The 23,578-nt window shown below is 37.8% G+C and overlaps 1 protein-coding gene across 1 annotated transcript; it reads left to right on the top strand.

Moving 5' to 3' along the window:
* Positions 1-160: 160 nt before the first annotated feature.
* Positions 161-20,876, top strand: LOC133073017 (uncharacterized). Its single transcript, XM_061166527.1, has 5 exons — positions 161-448; positions 622-1,114; positions 12,959-13,123; positions 17,218-17,271; positions 20,697-20,876. Exons 1-5 carry the CDS (start codon positions 161-163, stop codon positions 20,777-20,779), a joined length of 1,083 nt encoding a protein of 360 aa, XP_061022510.1. The 3' UTR covers positions 20,780-20,876.
* The last annotated feature ends 2,702 nt before the right edge of the window (positions 20,877-23,578 follow it).

The following is a 23,578-nucleotide window of genomic DNA, read 5'->3' as shown; positions in this document are numbered from 1 at the left end:
GGGAAGGAGGGTAGGGATGCCGGGGGCCACTCCTGCGTGGTGCGAGTGGGAGCGCGCGCGCGCCTGAGTGTGTGTTGTTAGCTGATATCCATGGTAGCTGCAGTGGCAGTGGCAGGGTCCGCGCTCGCGCGCGCGCGCGCGTACGAGTTGTACTGTACCGATGAGGAGGGAGCGGACTAGAGGGGGAGGAGGGGCGCGCGCGCGCCGGGTGGGGAGCCGCTTACTGCTGTCTCCGCTCACCCCCCCGCCCCCTCCGCAGCTTGACCCGGTAGTGAAGGCTGAGAGAGAGGCAGGCTGGGTCCGCCTGGCAGCCTACGAGAGGAGGCGGGAGCGAGAAAGGAGGGGAGCCGAGGCCCGGCGTGGGGAGGCCGGCAGGAAGGGCTGCGAGCCCAACGCGGACCTTTCTTCAGCCTCCCGGCGGCCGAACGCAGCGCTAGGCTGCTGCGCTGTGAGGATGCCCTGACTCAGTGCCGGACGCTGTGGCTGGTGCGCCGCGAGCCTCCGGGCGTCGGATCCCGGCAGGAGGAAGGGCAGAGCTGTGGGACCCGCCCGGCGTGCCCTCGCCCGGGGGAAGGCCTGGGCGCTGCGAGCCAGGTGGAGGCGTCGGAGTTCACTAATTAGACAGGCTTCGTCTCCCACGTTTCAGTCAGACCCGTCTCAGAGTTCTCAGAATTCCTCTCAGAGGAGAGTAAAGTTAGAACTGTAGGCTGGTTTTCCTATCAGCGCCCGTACCTCGGGTGCAGAAGGGAACTTAGCGGAGGGTTGTCTGGTGAAAGGCGTTCCAGGCACCGCGGGGCAGGGGCTTCACTTTTCCAAGTTGTTAGAAGCGGGAAGCAGTGGGGTGGGGGCAGCCGCGGCGAGCAGTCTCCTCAGAGAACTGGGCAGTTTCACGCGGGATCTGCGGCGAGACCGCGGGGCACGCCCTCGTCGCGCGCGCCCTCAGAGCCGGGCTGGGACGAGGGGAAACTCTCCGCTGCCCTGAGGAGACCACCTCCTGCTACACTGAAGGAGAAGGAGGTTCGGAGGGCGACCGGAGCGGCAGAACCGGGGCTGAAACTCAGCTCGCTGGTTCGCCACCAGGCTTCTTTACCTTCAGCAAGTTTGCAGCCGGGAGGTGAGGTGACGTCCGGGGCGCTAGGATGCAGGAGGGCCGCTGATTTTTACTCAAAGGCTAGTTTCGTGTGAGATGTTAGGAGTGATTTTTAAAATTCCTGTAAATGGTAAATGAGTTCCATTTGCTTTACTTTCAAATGATACTTAAAAAAAAAAGTTGCACACCCACTCGTCTCTTTAAAGCAAAGCATGAAAAGCATTGAGCGGTTAGGATTCTTTCTAGCTGTCTGAGAAGACAGTGTGGGAGGCAAGCGGAACAGTTTAAAATGCTTAGTCGACCCAAACAGAAAGACCAGGTTTGAATTCAGGCTCTGCTACTTAGCAAGAGTGTGATCTTGAGTAAATTGTTGACCGTTCCGTGCCTTAGTTTCCTTATTTGTTAAACAGGATTTAAAGTATTAATGTGACAGAACTGTGATAAAGATGAAACCAGGCAGTGTATGCAAAGTGCTTGCCTGACATAGATGAGTAGGCACTCAAAATGATGATTTCCTCCTTTTTGCTTCTCTAGTATAACTCATTGTTTGGGGATATAGGGGATCAAAAGCAGTCAAAGCCGAAGAAATCTTTAAAGAGATGATTTAACCATGTCTTTTTTTTTTTTTTTTTCCACTTGAGAAAATGAGTCCTGGATAAATTGTGTTTGATTGATGATTATTCAGTGAGCCAGGGACAGTACCAGGACAGTGCTCACAATGTCCAGGTGTGAGCAAGGCATTTTGTACCAGTTTCACCCAACAAAGTGGGGTTTTAGCATTATTAGACCCAATCCTAAATGGAAATCAATAATGAAAACAGAATACAGCATGAATTTTTAAACACAAACATTATGAATGTTAGTATTACCCATGCATATTAGCTTGTAAATGGTCCATTTACTAACAAACATGTATGGCTAATACTAACACTTATGAAGTTCTTCTTTTGTCATTTATTTTTAACATTTCTCACGAGTTATTCTATAGGCTTTACATATATTAATTTATTTCTCCTGGCATCTTAATAAAGTGTGTACTATTATTATCCCCTTTTATAGATATGAAAACTGAGGCATACAGAGATTAATTTTTGCAAGGCTGCAGATTTAGTCAGTGGTGAAGCTAATATTCAGACTCAAGTGTTTTGACTCAAGACATGGCCTCAGTCACTACGTTGTACACTCTTCTGGTGCAGTTACGATATATCGTACCAGCAATCAGTACATAATGTCCCAGAGGTTGGGTCTGCAAGAAAACAAATGGAGTAGGAATTTGATATAAAAGCATTTTACTATTGAGGACCCAAGAGATGAGGTGTGTGCCAGCTAATTTAGTGTTTCACAACTCCTAATTCATCTTCTTTGCCCTGAATTGTGATATTAGAGCTGTAACCTGTAAACATTTGTTTTCAGTTGGTTCAGTGCTAGCACTTGTCAATAGAAGATGCAGGAGGAATACTGCTTATAAAAGGGTCTCTTTTCTTGTTTCCAGTGCTTTTCTTCTTGCTCCAGTGGTGTAGTGGTCAGTGAGTGGCTTTCTGGCTAGCGGTGTCCTAAAAACCAGTATTGCATGCCCTCCAGTAATTCGGGCCCAATCTGCAGTGTGTGGCTTCCTAGCAAGCCTCACCAGCAACCCAGCTGATGGCTTCCTAGGACGTTTCATTGGTCCCCTAGCTGGTTTTCTCACCAGCCCAGTTTGTGACACCTCATACCAATTTCTTGAATATCAAATGGGCCACAGCCACATTCTCTCTCATGAGGACTATCTCTCAAGCTTCGTAGGATAGAGAGCAAAGATGGGGATGCTTCTTCTAAGTTATTCGTCCATGAGTGCTCTCCCACAACTCTGGAGGTAGTTGCTGCTCCCTTAATCCACTATTCCTTTATTCTTTAGTGATAGCTTCTTCTCTCTTAAAAGAATAATTAGTAGTTAATAATTCTTTATATTAAATTTCCCATATTCTAATTTTTGGTGTGATTTCTGTCTCCTGACTGGACCTTGACTGATACAAGGTGTAAAATCATGTAGACCTCTGAGGAATGCACTTTTTTGAAAATTAGAAGTTGGGGTCTTGCCATTAGCTGTGCAACCTTAACTAGGTCACTTACCCTGTCAGAGCATGTTCCCTCATTTGTAAAAAGGGGGTGAAAATATGTGACAGGGTTGCGGTGAGCGTCATGTAAAATTGGATGCTCTTTATATGCACTTAAATGTGAATGTACTTTAAAACTGTTACATACTATCACAATTAAAGGTTTTAGTTCTCAACCTAGAAACAGAATAGCAAAGAAGGAGACATTTTAAGAAAAAAAAAATTTAAGAATTACATGCATTCTAGGAGATTGTTACATTGTTTCCTGGTTGTGGAAGGGACAGCATTTCATGTAAGATTTATTATCATCAAATAAATATATTGTTTCTTGATTGGTTTGCCTTGCCTAGCTTTTCAGAGATGAAAGCAAGCAGCTGTGAGTCTTTAAGTTGCTCAGGTTTTCAGGTCTCTGAAAAATATGAGTGAAATTATGACCATTTTGAAATGTTAGATTCAGACTAATTTGGTTACTTCCTGTTCTGATACCCTTCAGATTTGCTTTATTTCTCCTTTGTCTCCTTTACCCTTTCTTGGATGAATGCCTCTGTCAAGAAATAATTACTTCGTTGCTGAGCACTCTATGTACAGAACATGACATTAGATGCTTCATGCTATTCCAAAAGAAAAAATAGTTTAGGAATCTTAAAAGTTAAAGAAAGAAAAGCATAAGTGTTTTCAAACCTTAAAATAGTTGTATGAGATAGATGCTTGCAGCAGACCTAGTCAAGTTCCATCCTAATTCTTTAGAATCTCTTTGATTGGATCTGCCTTACCCCCACCTTTTGTGTTCTTTTACTTCTCAGAGTCAGCCCCTGAGACTTCCTTTGGAAGACTTCCCCAAAGCTACTAGACTCATTTTGCCTTCAGGCACAGAGAGCCAGAGAGAACCACTTGGGACTTCACTTCCCTCCTAGGACACCGCTTGCCAAGGTCTTCCCTACACAGTCTAAAAGCCTCTAGTAATAAGAAAATCTGAAGTGTAATTTACACCCCACGGCTCCCCTGCAGGATCATGCTGATGCTAGGATTTTGCCTGAAATCACTTAGCTATCTTGCTTACTCTTTGATTTATGTGTTTTTCCTGGAAGTGTTTTCTTAATGAAACACTTGCCTACAATTCTAGTCTCAGAGTGTGTTTCCGGGGATCCTGGCCTAAGACTGCTATTCCTTTTTTAAGATGGGGAAACTGAGTCTCCAGTATTTTAAATTGCCAGAAGTCTCAATACCAATAAGGGGTGAATTTGTGAATGATCCATGTCTGTGTAACTCTAAAACTCCTACTTCCAATGCTGTATTACATTTAAAGTCCGTAATACTGAGTATTTTTAAATTTGTCTGAACAGAGGTGGACACAAAGTTCAGCAATTGATTGATCAACAGACATAAAAATTATATTTATGTATTGAGAGATCTTTAAGTGTATGAGAAGAAAAGATTAAGAACCATTGACAGTAAGACCTAAGTATGGTATATCTCTCTTAGGAAAACCTTTATAAAGGGTGAAACCTTTATACAACTCTGCCTGACCAGAGCTCTGACGAAGATATGACTGCGTTTTAGAAGAACCTGTAAATGTTCAATGTCATTTTCAGTCAGGGGCTTTCTTCATGCCAAGACTGAGTTGGGTATTTGTATTTTTCCTGTTGATTCTATAACAAATTTCCACAGAATTGGTGGATTCAAAACAATACAGACTTATTATCTATAGATGCGGAGGCCAGAAGTCCAAAATGGTTCTCATGGGGCTAAAATTAAGATGTTGGAGGGGCTGTTTCTTCTGGATCTCTAGAGAATCCTATTCCTTGCATTTTCCCACTTCTGCAGGGCGTCTGGCCTCCTTGGTATGTGGCCCCCTTCCTCTAACTTCAGTGCCAACAGCAACCTGTTAAGTTCTACTTATGTCCCATCACTACAACGTTGACTCTTCTGCTTACTGTATCTTCTTCTATTGGATTGTCCAAAAAGTTCATTTGAGTTTTTCCATAACATTTTCTAGAAAAACCTAAAGGGACTTTTTGTCCAACCAAATACATTTCAGCACTCTTGATTATGCCAGGCACCCAGGTAACCCAGGATAATCTCCCTAGTTTGAAGTCAGCTGATTATAAACCTTACTTCATCTGTAAACCTCTTCTCACTTTGCCATATAATGTAACATATTCACAGGTTTTAGGGAGCAGAACCTAGTTATCTTTTTGGGGGCCATCATTCTGTCTACTGCAGTAGTATACCACATATTCATATCCTCACTGTTTCTAACTTAGTTCAGGTATCAACATAACTACCCTGTATTCTGGTGATTAGCTTCCCTTTCCCTGCCTTTACCTTGAACAGCTCTGATTGCATTAGCTGAGAGAACTTTCTGAAACTTTTCCTTTTTCCTCTGCTTAAAATTCACTAATGCTGCCCATTAAAGTCACAATCAAATACAAACTCCGTATTTCAACTTGTTCCTCCTCTACTCCTCCCTAACTCTGCAATCACATCTTGCCATACCCTTCTGGAATTGGAACCCAGGACACCCGGCTAATTTGGATCCTCCAAAACAAACACCAACAAAAGAAAGCCCTATATAGCATCTGTTCTAGGTCCCTTGGAATATCATTAAAAACAGACATTTTAAAGTAAAATTTCAGTAATATTTTGATCAGGGCAGTGAGGTACATTGCCTTGTGTCTGTCCTCCACAGTATTTGGGGCCAGAGGCAGCCAACCCGGGTGTCCTACTAAAGGGTCAGGCCTAGGTCTCCCCTTCCCCTTACAACCCTTTGTTACATCCATCCTGAATTTCTCAGTTTCCTTGACTCCTATGCTGTTTCCTGATACTTTGCCTGAGATAAAACCCTCTCTCTCTGTTTATGGGGCTTGTACTTGCTCACCCTCTAAGACATACCTCTAAGGCCCTTTTCTCTCAGAAACCTTTTCTGACTTCTTTTTCCTACTAACACAACTCAAACTCTTCTTTATGGCTCATCTTACCCTTTGTGGAAACATAACTTCTAACTCACTTATTTTCAAGTCTCTCATCCACAGCAAGAATAGGTGGACTTTTATTTTTAGTTCCTCTTTCCACTCATTTTGTACATTCTCTGGCACAATGTAAATAAACATTCAGTAAAATTCCAGCTAATGATGGATACATCCAAAGTGATAGTGTATAAAATTTCATTATCTAACCATTGCTGTAATGTGAGTTTTAATGTTTAGTGTTAAACAATTACCTCTTTACGTTCATACTAACATCTTAAGAAAATGGAATGTGAAAGAGCATATACCGATGAAGAAATGACACAATATATTTAGCCTTGAGGCTGAGCTTAATAAAAGAAGCCAGATTCTTCAAGAGCTCGGGACAGGGTCTGAAAAGTAGTAGTGGTGGTGATGGTGGTGGTGGAGGATAAGCTTGACCTCTTGACCTGCTACATGGTTTGTCCATAGCCATTCCTATTATTAAACCTTTTTTCACTCCCTGTTACAATATTCATACAAAAATAGAAGTCCATATTTATAAGGAAGATTTATTTAGGATAGTGCAGAGCTTCTTAGACTTTTCTATCAGAATAACACAATAATGATATACTCACCCACCCTCAACCAAAAGTAATCTTATTTGAAGTCTCCAGTTTTCATTTAAAAGTCCTATGGATCGTAGATTATACTCTGTGGTAGGATCATATTTATACCTATGTGAAATATGACTTTTCCCTCAAGCTTTGCTTTAAAGATGTTTCAGGAGGATTTGTGTGTTTTCTGGTGGTTTCTGGGCCCAGCCCAGTGACTCCATACATATGCACAGCTTATGTTCAGTGACTGGAATACAGGCCAACTCCCAGAGGGAGTTTGGTCTATAGAGATAGATGTCAGGGGGGATAATTTGAAACCTTGAATCTTTGGCTTAACTTAGCAGAGTGCAAAACATAAGAGGAAAACACTGAACTCAGATTTGTAATATTTTTTCCTAAGCAGAGAGGAGAGGAATGATCATTGAAGAAGACTGTGTTCTAAAGTGAGTATCTAATGTTGAGAAATCAGACCTCAGGAAGTTAGTGAGGGCAAGGTTTAGGACCCTGCTGCTACTGCTGCTGCTAAGTTGCTTCAGTCGTGTCTGACTATGCGACCCCATAGATGGCAGCCCACCAGGCTCTGCCGTCCCTGAGATTCTCCAGGCAAGAACACTGGAGTGGGTTGCCATTTCCTTCTCCAGTGCATGAAAATGAAAGTGAAGTCGCTCAGTCGTGTCCAACTCTTCGCGACTTCATGGACTGTAGCCTACAAGGCTCCTCCATCCATGGGATATTCCAGGCAAGAGTACTGGAGTGGGGTGCCATTGCCTTCTGTTTAGGGCCCTAAACTTCTCCAAATATGCATGGAACTGCTTATTTTTTTATTTGCTATCTTGTCATATCACATTATAGTGCTAATTCTCTCTACCTCAAAACCTCAAATATTTTGACGATTGTAACATTTAGATTTCCATCAATTTTTCATAGAAGGGCAGAATTGTTTCATTTTAGTCTAGAATTAATGCCATTGGTTATGCTTATATGTTATAAGCTTATGCTTATACGTTTCATAGAACCATCTTACTGGTTTTAGTTTTGGTCTTAGTACTGGGAATATATGGTCCAACATATATTAGTACTGGGAGCGAATATGTGGTCCAACATCTCCGGATCTCAGGAAATTAATTTCAGCCAGGACTGTCAACCAGGCACCTGGCCCTGTGTGAAAGATCTGGGGACAGACAAAATTTGACTACTTAAATATATGAGAGTATTAGGTCATTTTAGCTGCTAGAAAGTTCTGAATGAAATTACTTTAGTCTTTGTAAAGCACCTCTTTATGTGAAATTCATGGACCATGCATATTATACAAAGTGAGGAAAGAGAACTGCAAGATTGTTTAAATTATTGCTCCAACTTAACTACAAAGTTCACAATGCCTGGAGTGAAATTTGACCAGCTCAAGAAAAGCAAGTATGAAAATAATTTGTTCTGTTACTTTAAAGTCACTGCAGTACTTTATGTAAATAATAATGTAAGAACTTTTGATGCTTTTGTTACCTTATTTAACGTATGCACAATATATGACAGAATAATACTGGATTTAGAAATGTATTCCTTCCTATGCGGTGTTATGCAAGCATACTTCTTGAATGTCAATGTCTGAATTTATTTTTCTTTTTTATTGTTCTGCTTTTTACTTACATGGTGCCTGTCAATCTTTTATCATCAGTTTACATTCTACTAAGCTCAAAAAGATATTCTTATCTTATACCTTTTATACTTTCAGGCCTTCCTTACTAGATTTTTTTAAACACTTCAAAAATTAAGGTACTTGGATTTCATGCCATCAAGTAGTTATATCTCTATGCCCTCCTTTTTTAAGTGAGTAGTTCCATTGCTGCCACTTTCTACTTTGTGATTCTAAATCTTTTAACACCATCTTACCATTTTTTTGATGCATTCTATCCTTACAGAAAACACTTATTTATAAAATACTATTTATCTCTTACATTTATAAGTGCTTCTATTTTCCCATTATTATTCTTCCTATTTTCCAAGCACACATCTTAATTTATTATTTTTCTCTATGTATCTCCTTAGTATATGCCTTTACTTTCTGATCAGTTCCCATCATAAATTTTAAAAAATTTAAAATATGCTGCATGCATTTTTAACGTGATGTCTACTGCCCATGGGCTTTCCAGTTAGAGCTAGTGGCAAAGAACTCACTGCCATTGCAGGAGATACCTGAGACAAGCATTCAATCCTTGGGGTTGAAAAAGATCCCCAGAGGCAGGCATGGCAGTCCACTCCAGTATTCTTGCCTGGAGAATCCCCTGGACAAAGAGTTGGATATGACTGAAGCAACTTAGTATGCATACACTACTGCCCATATTCTAAGCCTCTCTATTACTTTTTTTTTTTTTTTTGATCATTTTGTTATTGATATATAGTGACAATAGTTTCCATTTCAATGAAGTAATTAAAGCAAAAAATGCACAATAATATCATGGGCTTAATTTTTGTCAGTAGTGGAAAATCTTGTAGGTATAAAGAAAATTATGGAAATAAAGTGAACATATTCTATCTTGAAATAATGAGTAACAGTCAGATGTGTTTTCTAGGCTTTGGAAAAACATACTTCAAAAATTCAAAGAGAGGTGCATCATGCTTCCTCAGTCAGATTATTGAGAAGCTAAACTGCTGATGAACATTTGGAGGCGATGCAAATGTAATTGTAATCATACTAATTTTAACAAGTTTGCAAATCTCTGCAGACAGTATTCTGTATGGTGTGGTTTGCTTTTGACCGTATTGAGTGTCCAAAATGTCTTTCAGAATATGATGAATACTTGTGATCTTATCCCACCCTTCTCCCCTATCACATGTACATATATAGAATATATCATTTCGTCTAATCTATAGGTTCATTGATGCCCAACCATGTACTTGGTTAGGGGATTCTTTAAAAGTCCAGCTTAAATAAATCTCTTATATAAAGTTTTTATTTACTTATATATAATCAGCTGAAGGTAATCTTATGTACTGAACTCCTGTGAAATGCTACCTGATCCTTTTCATCACATTTCTTTCTCTTGTATCATAAAATTCTAGGCATATCTTAGTCTCACTTATAGTCTGTAACTTGAGAACATGACATGTTCATATTCCTCACAGTCATTAGAGTGAAGGAAAATACATTATAGGAAAAAAGGAAATACCTAACTACAATATGACTATGAAAATATCTATTAAGCACAGAGTCAACTGACGCTAGAAAAGTTAGCCTAGAATTTAAGAATGTATTTTAAAAATCAAGATGACATGATGTTTGCCATCTGGGAAGATGTTAAAGTTTTGATTGCTGGGTCATATGGCAGTTCTATTTCCAGTTTATTAAGAAATCTCCACACTGTTTTCCATAGCGGCTGTACTAGTTTGCATTCCCACCAACAGTGTAAGAGGGTTCCCTTTTCTCCACACCCTCTCCAGCATTTATTGCTTGTAGACTTTTGGATAGCAGCCATCCTGACTGGTGTGTAATGGTACCTCATTGTGGTTTTGATTTGCATTTCTCTAATAATGAGTGATGTTGAGCATCTTTTCATGTGTTTGTTAGCCATCTGTATGTCTTCTTTGGAGAAATGTCTGTTTAGTTCTTTGGCCCATTTTTTGATTGGGTCATTTATTTTTCTGGAATTGAGCTGCAGGAGTTGCTTGTATATTTTTGAGATTAATCCTTTGTCTGTTTCTTCATTTGCTATTATTTTCTCCCAATCTGAGGGCTGTCTTTTCACCTTACTTATAGTTTCCTTTGTAGTGCAAAAGCTTTTAAGTTTCATTAGGTCCCATTTGTTTATTTTTGCTTTTATTTCCAATATTCTGGGAGGTGGGTCATAGAGGATCTTGCTTTGATTTATATATCCCACTTCTGGGCATACACACTGAGGAAACCAGATCTGAAAGAGACACGTGCACCCCAATGTTCATCGCAGCACTGTTTATAATAGCCAGGACATGGAAGCAACCTAGATGCCCATCAGCAGATGAATGGATAAGGAAGCTGTGGTACATATACACCATGGAATATTACTCAGCCATTAAAAAGAATTCATTTGAACCAGTCCTAATGAGATGGATGAAGCTGGAGCCCCTTATACAGAGTGAAGTAAGCCAGAAAGATAAAGAACATTACAGCATACTGACACATGTATATGGAATTTAGAAAGATGGTAACGATAACCCTATATGCAGAACAGAAAAAGAGACACAGAAATACAGAACAGACTTTTGAACTTTGTGGGAGAATGTGAGGGTGGGATATTTCAAAAGAACAGCATGTATACTATCTATGGTGAAACAGATCACCAGCCCAGGTGGGATGCACGAGATAAGTGCTCCGGCCTGGTGTACTGGGAAGACCCAGAGGAATCGGGTGGAGAGGGAGGTGGGAGGGGGGATCGGGATTGGGAATACATGTAAATCCATGGCTGATTCATATCAATGTATGACAAAACCCACTGGAAAAAAAAATAATAATAATAAAAAAATAAAAAATTAAAAATTAAAAAAAAAAAAAAGTTTTGAGACAGTTGTCCCCCATTTTATCTCTCAAATAGAATACTTTTTAAATGTGAAAAAAAAGAGTAAGTTTCATTAAGAGAAAATTGTGGTTTAAGATGGATCATAGGATAATTGGAAATCATTTATTTGCTTTAGAGTATTTTCATCTTCCAACTTCTTTCATTTAGGTCCTAGGGCAATAAAAGAATCAGGAGATATAGCAGGCTGTTTTCTGCAATCTCTGAAGAAAATTGGACATCCTGGGAATTAGTGAAAGATGGGTGAAAAGCAAAGCTATCATGATTTTTCAAAAAAGAAAAGATCAACTCCACAAACTATAGACCGCATACATTAGGAGGTCAAGAGAAAGATGTGAAACATGAAGCTAGCATAGATTGAAGAAGAGCAAGTCAAATCAAACAAGATACATTTTTCTTTATAAAGCATGACTTTTCAGTCTAGATTCATATTAGCTTAATCATTAAGCACTAATGCCATTGCTACTTTTCATAGATCAGCAATGAATACTCAAAGACCAGGCTTCCATCATTCTGTTTAATATCTTCAAGTAATGCTTCAGTTTGCAAATGCTCTTTTAACACATTCTCCATATCTGACTTGATCAGGACTATACATAATTGGCCCTCTCATGAGCACTCTTACTATTTTATATACTCTTCTGATCAACTGCTCCCATTGTTGCTCCATATTAATTTTTTAGGATCACTCCTGATCCTTTTTCAAAATATCTTTTAAATCATTTCTTGAATGATTCACTAACCTTAAGGTGTTCAAAACTTGAGGACCCACTACCACAATTGTATACTGTAAATTTACAATGCAAATTTAATATGTTTAAATTACAGTACACAGTATAAATAAAAATGACCTCTGAATAAAATATAGGATATCATTCAAAATTTTACATAAATGTGTGATAAATTTTAGCCCATGTTATTTAAGAACAACTATTAATATTTTCTATCCAGTTAACATTGGTTGTAATATTGGTCAGTTACAAATTATATATGGTCTAGATTTAAATGGTTTTCATTCTGTCTGCCCTCTGATGGATAAGTATAAGAGACTTATGGAAGCTTCCTGATGGAAGGAACTGGCTGTGGGGAAAAATGGGTCTTGCTCTGTGGGCAAGGCCATACTCAGTAAATCTTTAATCCAGTTTTCTGCTGAAGGATGGGGCCTAAGGCCAAACTATGGTAGGGGTAATGGCAGTAATGGTGACCTCCTTCACAGGGACTTAAGACAGCATGCTGCTGCCACTCCCAAGATTGTTGAAGTCAGTGTCCCTGACCCCACGGCAGGCCACTGTCGACCTGCAACCTCTGCTGGAGACTCCTGGACACTCACAGGCAAATCTGACTCTGTTTCTTGTGGGGTCACTGATCCTTTCTCCTGGGTCCTGGTGCACACAAGGTTTTGTTTGTTCTCTTCAAGAATCTGTTTTCGCAGTCCTGTGGAAGTTCTGTAATCAAATCCCACTGGCCTCCAAAGTAAAATTCCCTGGGGGTTCTCAGTCCCTTTGCCAGATCCACAGGTTAGGAAATCTGTTGTGGGGTTTTGCAATAGTGCAAGAATTTCTTTGGTATAATTTTTCTCCAGTTTGTGGGTCGTCTGCTCAGTGGCTTTACAGTGGAGCTAATGGCAACCTTCTCCAAGAGAACTTATGCCACATTCTGTGCCTCCCAGGTCTGCTGCAGCCAGAACCTCTCTTCCCGTGGCAGGCCACTGCTGACCCATGCCTCCACAGGAGACATTCAGACACTCAAAGGAGGTCTCACTCAGTCTCTTGTGGAGACTTTCCCTGGATTCTGGTGCACACGAGGTTTTGTTTGCACCCTCCGAGCATCTCTGGTGGGTATGAGATTTGATTTTACACAGGATTGCACCCCTCCTACCATCTTGTTGGGGCTTCTCCTTAGCCCTTCAATGTGGGATATCTTTCTTTGGTGGGATCCAATATTCTCCTGTTGGTTGTTCAGCAGCTAATTGCGATTTTGGTTTTTTTGAAGAAGATGAGTGCATGTCCTTCTACTCCGCCATCTAGTTTTGAGTCTTAATTAAATGATTTGCGTGTTTTATAATCTTATAGCATAGTGACTGCCACTTTAATAAAATTACTAAATTTTGAGAACATTTTTAATGCACTGTAGTTATGCTTTCTACTTTTGGCTATATTTAAAATTTTCTATTTTCCACTATATGGAGATAAAGGAACTATTGCTTTCATTTAGTAGCAATAGGTGTTTTGGAGTTTTTCTAAATCACAGTTGAAGAAGTAAGGGGTCCTATGCACTTGGTCTGTTTGATTATGGGTCTGTAGTAGTTCAAGGATTCATTTAAATATTTTACAGACCACAAGAACAAACATACTACATTTTTTCTGTTTAAGCCCCCAAACTACTTTAAAGGATGTCAGTTTATGTATAAACATTCCCTAAAGCTCCCAATTGAGGAGGATGCTAAATTTATAATATCTAAGTTTTCCCAGTACTAATGGAGATTTACTTCCTAACCATTTTCTCTGGAGACAAAAGTAGGTCTCCTCGAGGATAGGACATTTGCATATGAGGTATGATATAAAGGGCTAGAAACATCTGCTTTTTCCAAAACGCTTCACTATGTTTTTGTCATTTTGCCTGATAATCTTGCATTACCGATTTATCCTTTTGAGATAATAAAATGCATCTATCTCTGACAAGGTTTCTTCTGCTTTAGTCATACTCATATGGCTACTAGTGAACAAAATATACTCACTACAGAATAAAGGGAAGATTGCTAACTCACAAATCCCTAGAGTCTGTACTACACCAAATGTTGCTCAGCAATTTCTACAATTTTCTCAGTCTAATTTACAAGAATAAAGAGAAATGAAGGGGATATGAGTATGTTACATAAAGTTATTAACTTTATATTTAATTTGTGTTTCTATTCTCTATTGATTTAAAAACAGTGGAAAAAGAAGACTAATAAGTGGGTATGGTAGGATGGCCCTAATTCAGTTCAGTTTTTGGTATTGACAGGTGATTTTTAAGCCAAGAGTTGAATGAACATATAGTTGTGTAAAAATCTGGGGGAAGGATTTTTCAGACAGGGTAAAAGGGTACCTAAGTACTGAGTTGGCAAAGGACTGGACAGGTCAGAGACTAAGTAGTTTCTACTGTCATTATTTTATACATTCCATTATGCTACCACTTACGTTAGTCTCTAAGGCCTTTCACAAGTTGGATATTGCTTTGGATTTAATTCTTCCCTCACCTCTTCTCACCATATTCCAGGCTACTCTATTCCTTTGTGACTTTAATAGCTGTTTCTTTTAATAGTTTCTCATTCATTTGTTATTACCTAATAAACTGGTAACTCATCTCTTAAAAGTTACTACAAGCATTCCCTCTTTGAGGAAGCCTCTAACTCTCTTGCCCACTATGCAAAGAGTTGCTCAGTTTTCGTGCTACCATTAACTTATGCACTTGAGTCACTGCTTTGCAATTAACTAATATATGTGTCTCCTTTTATCACTAGTAAATTTCTTTATGTAGAGACATGTTTCGTTCCTTGGGACCTATGATCCATCGTAGTAGTAGTACTACATAGTGCATAGTACTAGTAGTATATAGTAGATACTCAACAAATCATCATTCAGTGAGTGAATGAATGGAATATCTTTTTGTTGTTGTGATTTAACTAATGTAATATTTACCTTCAGAACAGTTTCTATTACATATTTATTTTAGTTAATAACCATAAACTAGTGTACACTATAGCCATATTCTATAAGCACTAGAATATTTATCATTATGTCATTTCAGAACAGTAAAATGTTAAATGTTAACCTTCATATTTAATGCAAACTATGCTCATGGAAATGTGAAAAGATTGAGTAATTTTTTATTTTTCTGTTTAGCATACTTTGGTAGATTTTCAGCCTTTTAAATATGTTAGCATTAAGAACCAGGTACTCCTTGATGAAAATCATGATTTAATAGTATATTTTATGTAGTCTGTTCCTCTTTTGAAGTTAGGGTGATAGAGTTATGTTTGAGACACTCATTACATTTTTTTTACAAGAACTAACTGTTCTTAATTTGTAAAGTGAGGACTTTTTCAATTCCTAAGATGCTGATAGAAGTGGAATAGCTGGATGAGGAGCTGCTATGGGGAAATTATAAGAGATGTAATAAGAGATGGAAGGAGGATACAGACCTTTGTCAGTATTTTAAGAGATGACATACTTTAGGGGCATCCTACTTTAAGAGATGACAGAGAAATGGCATTAAAATAACCATGCAGAATTGGAAGTACATATTTGGAATTTTTTATTCCCAAAAAGTTTCCAATATATTGGTACTTACCCATTGTCTTAAGGAAATAGTGTCTAAGTATTTGTTCTATGCTTTATCCATAGTCATGGAAAGATTTTTCACCTGCAGGTTCTTGAAGTTGTGGTACAGTTGCCTGATACCCATTTACTGAATGAACTAAGCTAATGAAGAGAAGTCTAAGCCTTTAATATCAGTGCCTTTATTTATTTGTTTTTAAAGTTTGTGTCAATATAAACTCTTAGGTTCTTATTTAATCTGACGGATTAGATGACTAATAGTTCAAATACTTTCAGATATGACCTGTTGGATTTCCTTTAAGATGGAGCCCTAATCCTTTTGTCCCCCAGATAATTTGAAAGTTTCCCTGTTTCCTAATATAACAAAGTGTTCCAAATTTATCTTATCTTCTTCCCCAGCTCAGGAATCTGCCTTTCCCCACAATTAACCCTGGTATGTTTTTAGTGGAGAATGATATTTAGAAACCAAGATATGAGATTTGTCTTATTTATTGCTACTGGTAGAGCATTTCTTCTAAGCTCTTTCAGTAGAGAGACCTAGGAATTGTATATAGAAATATTTCAAATATATTTATGTGAAATATGTTAAACATACTAGAAAAGATAACTCAAATTATCATCTTGTTATGAACAAAATAGTAACATTTTTGAAGGGAAAATATTTGTAATCTATGTAGAATGGGCTTCATTGTTGTTCAGTCACTCAATCATGTTCAACTCTTTGTGGGCCCATGGACTGCAGCATACCAGGCTTCCCTTTCCTTCACCATCTCCCGGAGTTTGTTCAAACTCATGTCCACTGAGTCAGTGATGCCATCCAACCATCTCGTACTCTATTGTCCCCTTCTCCTCCTGCTTTCAATCTTTCCCAGCATTGGGGTCTTTTCTATTGAGCCAGAATATTAGAGCTTCAGGTGGCCAAAGTAGTGGAGCTTCAGCCTCAGCATCAGTCCCTCCAATGAATATTCAGGATTGATTTCCTTTAGGGTTGATCTCTTTGCAATCCAAGGGAATGGGCTTAGAAAGTAGTAATATGATCTTGAACAAAGTACACCCAAATAGATTTCATTAATAGTGAAACACAGCACATCTTAGAATCTTAGTTGTTGGTGGCAAACATCATCTAGAACTGTGATCTAGATTTTATATGGTATACTCTTGCATGTTGTTCTGGATCTCTGTTGGAATAGAAAAATAATATCAGGGACCAAACTTGTCCTAATACTTCCCAACATGTTTTAACCACATGGAGAAAAGATATTGAGCATTCATTACATTCAGAATCTTGCAATGAATGTATATTTATGAGGGGTATAAACAAACAAGGAAGTAGTGACACTGTCTGTATGGAAACAATACTAGTGTCCTCTCTTTGGATAACTACAGTAGCTATAGATGCAGTAATAACCATCCCACTTAGCAATAGCTTGATGATTATTTGACTACCAACATGAATAACTCGTTAAAGAAGATGATGAGAAGTTATAAGCATCTAAATAATCACAATTTACATTATAAAATCATGGACTATGTATCCAGATTCTTATAGAGTTTTCTCCCAGCCTATCATGGAAGACTTTTCTTTAATAGTCTGTTTCTCCTATTACAGTGAAAACCAGACTTCTCTACTTACTTACTGATTTCAAAGATTTAATTGTTAAAGGTAACAGCTTACCTTTACTTATTTGTTTGCTTTTCTAGAAAAATTAAGTATAATCTGATAGTTTAAAGTGTGTTTTGTATAGTATAATAAGACAAAGATTCTCATTTTAATAAACAATTGCTAACTATTGCATTATAGTAATTTACTAATGACCAGAAAAATTGTAAAAATATGTGTACATATATGTGTATATGTTCATATAATGCACATGTTATTTTTGACTTCAGAAATCATAAAAGATAAAATAAATACCTGAAGAAACTACAGCTGTAATTTTTTTTAAAAATCAACAATGTTAGAAGACAGAATTAACTAACAATTGTTAAGAAGTTACTGTGTGGTATATACCGTATGTTTACCAAACAATGTAATTGCTAGAGCTATTATTATACCCATTTTATAGAGGAAGAAACTTAGACTACCTGCTTTATTAACCTTGATCAGCTTCTTGTAACTTTTTTTTAAATTGAATTTTGTTTTATTTAATGTTTTCTTTTTTTGTTGTTGTTTTTATTTAAATTATTTATTTATTTTACTTTACAACATTGTATTGGTTTTGCCATACATTGACTTGAATCCGCCATGGGTGTACATGTTCCCCATCCTGAATCCCCCTCCCAACTCCCTCCCCATCCCATCCCTCTGGGTCATCCCAGTGCACCAGCCCCGAGCATCCTGTATCATGCATTGAACCTAGACTGGTGCTTTGTTTCACATATGATAATTTACATGTTTCAATGCCATTCTCCCATATTATCCTGCCCTCGCCCTCTCACACAGAGTCCAAAAGACTATTCAATACATCTGTGTCTCTCTTGCTAGGAAGAAACTTAGACTACCTGCTTTACTAACCTTGATCAGCTTCTTGTAACTTGTAATTAAATGCATTATAGAAATAAGACTCAAACCCACATATGTTTACTTTCGACCCCATGCATCACATAAACCTTCACATGAAGTACATCACATAAATCACACTACACCTGGCCAATGACAGTTTTATTAAACTGATTCTTTTTTGTCTATAAAAGAAGGATATTTGCCTATCTTAGCCACCCTCAATGTTTTTAATAATCACTGAGTTCACCACACATAATCTTTTTTTAATATTCTGTATTCCTGATTGCAAAAATAACTGTGACTCAGTTATACTTTGAACCTAATTTCAGTGCTGTTAATTAAAACATACCTGTATACATCTCAAAAATATCAATCATGACACTATCACAGAGAGCATGGTTTTGAAAAATAACTTAAAATATAATTGATAATTAACAAAGGACATAGAGAAGGTTTGAACCAAACATATGTGGCTAAAAGCTGGCCCAGAGTCATCGTAAATGGATTTTATCCAAAAAAGGATGCCAAAAGACCATAGGATCCCAACAGAGAGAGTCTGTGAAAAGATGGCCTGCTGATATGTAAATCACAGTGAAGTGAAGTTGAGAGATGCCTACTTGAACAGAGAGAGGAATAAATGGTCTGAAGAACCCTACAAGGAAATGAAACGCCCTGAAAGGGAGAAAGACCAAGAGTCAGCTCTGACACCTGCCAAACCAGAGAGCAATCCATGATGGCCGCTCACCAAAGTACAAGCATACAGGAGTTTTCCTAAGCACTCACATCTCCTCTCTCCACCATCTAAAAATCCGGTTTGGTCAGAAACAGTGCTAATTAGCATTTGAGAAGGGGAAGAAAACAAGTTGGGAGAATAGAGGAGTATCTACCCAAGTCATACTGTATACTACAGGGCTGCCTTCTGTTGCATGGCTGATTAGGTGAGTGCAGAAGCTTTAATTTTGAATGAAGTTTGGAATCTTTTATTATTACTCTAGCTGTACTTAACCAATCTCAAAGCTGAAAATGATTAAAGTATCAGGTGGATTTTTTTTTTTTTTTTAAGTTAAGAGAGCTGTGGGGAACCAACCAAAATTTTATCCAGGGGAGGGAGAAGAATTACATTATAGAGCATACTTCCAGGAACATTTTGAGAGAAAACAAAATTACTTAATTATTTTATAATTTAAAAATTCTTGTTTGGTTTTCTCTTAATTGTATTTTTATATATTCTTTCTTCCTGTATGCTTTATAGCTTTAACTATAAGCAAATATGTATAAAGTCTTCATATGCAAGATTTTACATGTTTTCCTTTATACTTGGAGAAAATGGTATTTTATCTGAACCTCAACATGTCATGTGATATATCTGACACCCTATATCATACTTAGGCGTAACTGTTTATAAAACACAAGTCATCCCAAATTAACAGGATCAAGATTAGATTTGAAAAGATATATTCAATAAAATGTGTAAGATGAGACAGAATTAATTCTAATCAAATTCACAGAGGACTTGAAATGAGATGTAAATCTGTAATATGTATTACATTAGATATGAATTAGTATTAGATTTGCATTTAGAAAAATGTACTCTGTTCAGTTCTGAGTATCACTTAGACAGAATATTAGGACAGATATCCTATCTTGACTGTCTTCTCCACCAGCCACTGCCTAAATGCCACTGAAAAGTCTGTCCATCTTGATTATCAACATTAAAGATACTAAAGAAGAATGCAGCGAATGTAAGATTTACATTTTAGTAGGAGATAGGATATAATTAAGAAATATTTTTATAAGTGTAGAAAAATGTTCCTTAAGAGGTAACTATTTTAATACTTTAAAATTGTAATTATCAAATATTGACTTTTAGATATTAAAGCCAAAAAAAGATAAACAAAATACAAACAGTTTAAATGTTCAGCATTTAGCTTAAAGAATCCATTTAGGACTTCATATTCTGCTGTCAGTATGTGGGCATTAAAATTGTTATATGAAACATATTGGTAATTAACTCAGAAAAATCATTTGGATTTGGATTTGGATTTAGATGTTATTATTTAGATTTTAGATATTGTCCATAGGAGTTTGATACTGTTTATAACATGGACCCTGAAGACACCATTTAAGTAAGGTATATAAAAAAAGAATATTCCAGCAAAAACTATTAATGGCCTATAATGACCTTATTCTTATTAGTGTAATGTAGACAGTAAAGTACATAAAACATTATATTATTTCATTAAAACCATCAAATATAGCAAAAGTGAATAGTTATTGAAATTTAGTATTACTCTAAAAATTTATGCTGCTTAAAAATACTGTTGTGATTATACAACATTCTGAATTCAATGACTTTTAGACAATGTTAGTTTCCCACTCAAGAGCTATCCTCACTTTCTCCTTACTTTTGTTCAGATTGGCAATGTTCCCAGATAAAATATTCACCTTTTCAGAATCTCTTGCATCCAAGGGTGGCAATGTAACAAAAGTGTAGGTGATAAGGTATAAATATCTTTCTGCTAGAGACTTCCGGGAATATTTTTGTTTTTATAATACAGACATTCTTTTTGTCCCTTTCTCTCTAGTCTACAGCACAGCTGAAGAGGGAGCAGCCACCTTAACTCCATGTTCGACAAGCTTGAAGATAAGAACTTCCCTGTGTGGATGAAGGAAAAAAATGATAGAAGGGGCCCAAATTCCCTTCACTAATACTTGTTGATATGTGAGGAAAAATAAAATGCTATTACAAAGTTAAGCTACAGAAATGGGCTTCTTTTTTCATGCAACAGAATACATCACAATTCAGATAATATCCATTAAAATTAGTAATAACATCCATTTTAAAGGATTAATCTGAGGGACCCAAAGATACATTACACAAGTAAATCTCAGGAAAAAATAGATTTTTTAAAAATTCAATGTGATTTTGAACTTGATCTTTCACAATCTTTTAGTCATCAAACTATTAAATACATTTGACCATTCAAATAATTTTGTGAATAAAGCCAATGAATCCTGTTACTTTCTCAGTGTGAGTATGATTGTGTGGGTGTGTGTTGGGGGGGCAGACAGATCATCACCTGTACTTCTACCAAGTGGCTATAAATTGTAAATTCCTTGGATTTTATTAATTTGCAAGAGCAATCCACGGCACTCAGTAGACTAGTTAACTTACTAGGTTACCATGAAAAAGATGCTGAAGGCAAGAGATGGGGAAAGGGTACAGAGCTTCCATCCCCTCTCTGAGTATACCATTCTACCTGCACCTCCAGGCATTCACCAACCTGGAGTTCCCAGTAAAACAACATGAATTTAATGGGACTGGAGTGGGGTTATATTGAGAAAGTTGGTGGGCAGAGAGGAAGGAGGAAGGAACCTGGGTGGAATTTTCTAGAAGTACATTTCATAAATGATCTCATCACACACACACACACAAAATTTTAATTAATAACATAGTAAGTGTATGAGAGGATTTTTTCTTGTTGTTCAGTTGAAAAGTTGTGCCTGATTCTTCGTGACCCCATGGACTTCAACATCCCAGGAATCTTTGGCCTTTACTATCTCCTGGAGTTTGCTCAAATTCATTCCATTGAATTGAGGATGCCATCTGACCATCTCATCCTATGTCACACCCTTCTCCTTTTGCCTTCAATCTTCCCTAGCATCAGAGCCTTTTCCAATAAGTCTGCTGTTCAGTGGCCAAATTATTAGAGCTTCAGCTTCAGCATTAGTCCTTCCAGTGAACATTCAGTGTTGATTTCCTTTAGGATTGACTTGTTTGATCTCCTTACAGTGTAAGGGACTCTCAAGAGTCTTCTCTAGCACCATGATTCAAAAGCATCAATTCTTCAACATTCAGACTTCTTTATGGTCCAACTCTCACATCTGTACATGATTACTGAAAAATCCATAGCTGTGACTATATGGACCTTTGTTGCAAAGTGATGCTTCTCCTTTTGAATAATCTGTCTAGGTTTGTCATAGCTTTCCTTCCAAGGAGCAAGCATCTTTACATGGCTGCAGTCACTGTCCACAGTGATTTTGGAGCCCAAGAAAATAAAATCTGTCACTGTTTCCACTTTTACTCATCTGTTTGCCATGAAGTGATGGGACTGGTTGCCATGGTCTTAGTTTTTTTAATATTAAGTTTTAAGCCACTCTGCTATTTTCACCCTTGTCAAGAGACTGTTTAGTTCCTCTCCACTTCCTACCATTAGAGTGGTATCATCTGCATATCTGAGGTTGTTGATATTTCTCCTGGCAATTTTGATTCCAGCTTGTGATTCATCCAGCTTGGCATTTCACATGATGTACTCTGCATATAAGTTAAATAAGCAGTGTGACAATATGAGAGGCTAGATATGTTAATTAGCTTGATGGTTCTGATTATTTTACAATGTATATGATATCAAAACATCGATGTATTTGTATAACTTAAATACATACAATTTTTATTTTTAAATTATACCCCAAAAAAGTGACTCAGTGGTAAAGAATCCACTTGCCAATGTAGGAGACTCAGGAGATTGAGGTTCAATTTCTGGGTTGGAAGTTGGAAGATGGTTGGAAGATCATCTGGGATGATCTCCTGGAAGAGAAAATGGTAATCCTCTCCAGTATTCTTGCCTGGCAAATCCCATGGACAGAGGAGCTTGGGAGGCTACAGTCCACCGGGTTGTAAAAAGCCAGACAGGATTTAGTGATTGAGCATGCATGCAAAATGGGAGGTTGGGTGGGTGGGGAATGGCGCATGGAAACTTGCCATGTGGTGTAGACATGTCAAGTGGTGTAGACTTGCCATGTGGTGTAGAAACTTGCCAAGTAAGTGTAGACAAGGACAGTGCTTGTGAGCAGGGAAGAATGGCATTTCCTTATACTACTTCAAGAGAAGAAATAATAAATAAATAAACACAGCCCAAATAATCCAGGAATAAGTTCTCATCCTGGAAGACAGAGATCCAAGCAGTAGGATAACATTCCAGCTTGCTACAAGTTTGCTAAAAGCCAAGAATCATTTTGAAAACTAAGTATGTTTATTTGCCTTTCTCTTTAAGAATACAAGGAGGCTTGTCTCAGCACTCAAGTGGGCAGTGAGAGGCAGCTATAGGACTCACTGTTCCCTTTTACTAGGCTAAATCAGCCCAATTAAATAGGATTGAGCAATCATTGAGGATGAGCACATAGAACACAAGAACACAAACACCACCTCCCCTAAATAAAGTAAACAGATGCAAACAAATTGACTTATGAAAGAAATTCTTTAGCATACAAGAAAGGGAGAATTACTCTAAAACACCCCTTGAAATGATTTTACTATAACAAGCAGAATAATTTATTTTAAAAATATCTAGAACTGAAGCACAGGCTACTTCAAAATATTTAGCAACACAGATGTCTTGATAAACTTCATGTGGTGTTAAGGATGAAGAAACTGTCTTATTAAAACCCAGGTCCCAAAATATTTAGG

Source organism: Dama dama, chromosome 18 (genome assembly GCF_033118175.1).
Source record: "Dama dama isolate Ldn47 chromosome 18, ASM3311817v1, whole genome shotgun sequence".
Classification (NCBI taxonomy): domain Eukaryota; kingdom Metazoa; phylum Chordata; class Mammalia; order Artiodactyla; family Cervidae; genus Dama; species Dama dama.
The sequence above is the reverse complement of the archived record's forward strand: the minus strand, read 5'-3'. Positions and strand labels throughout refer to the sequence as shown.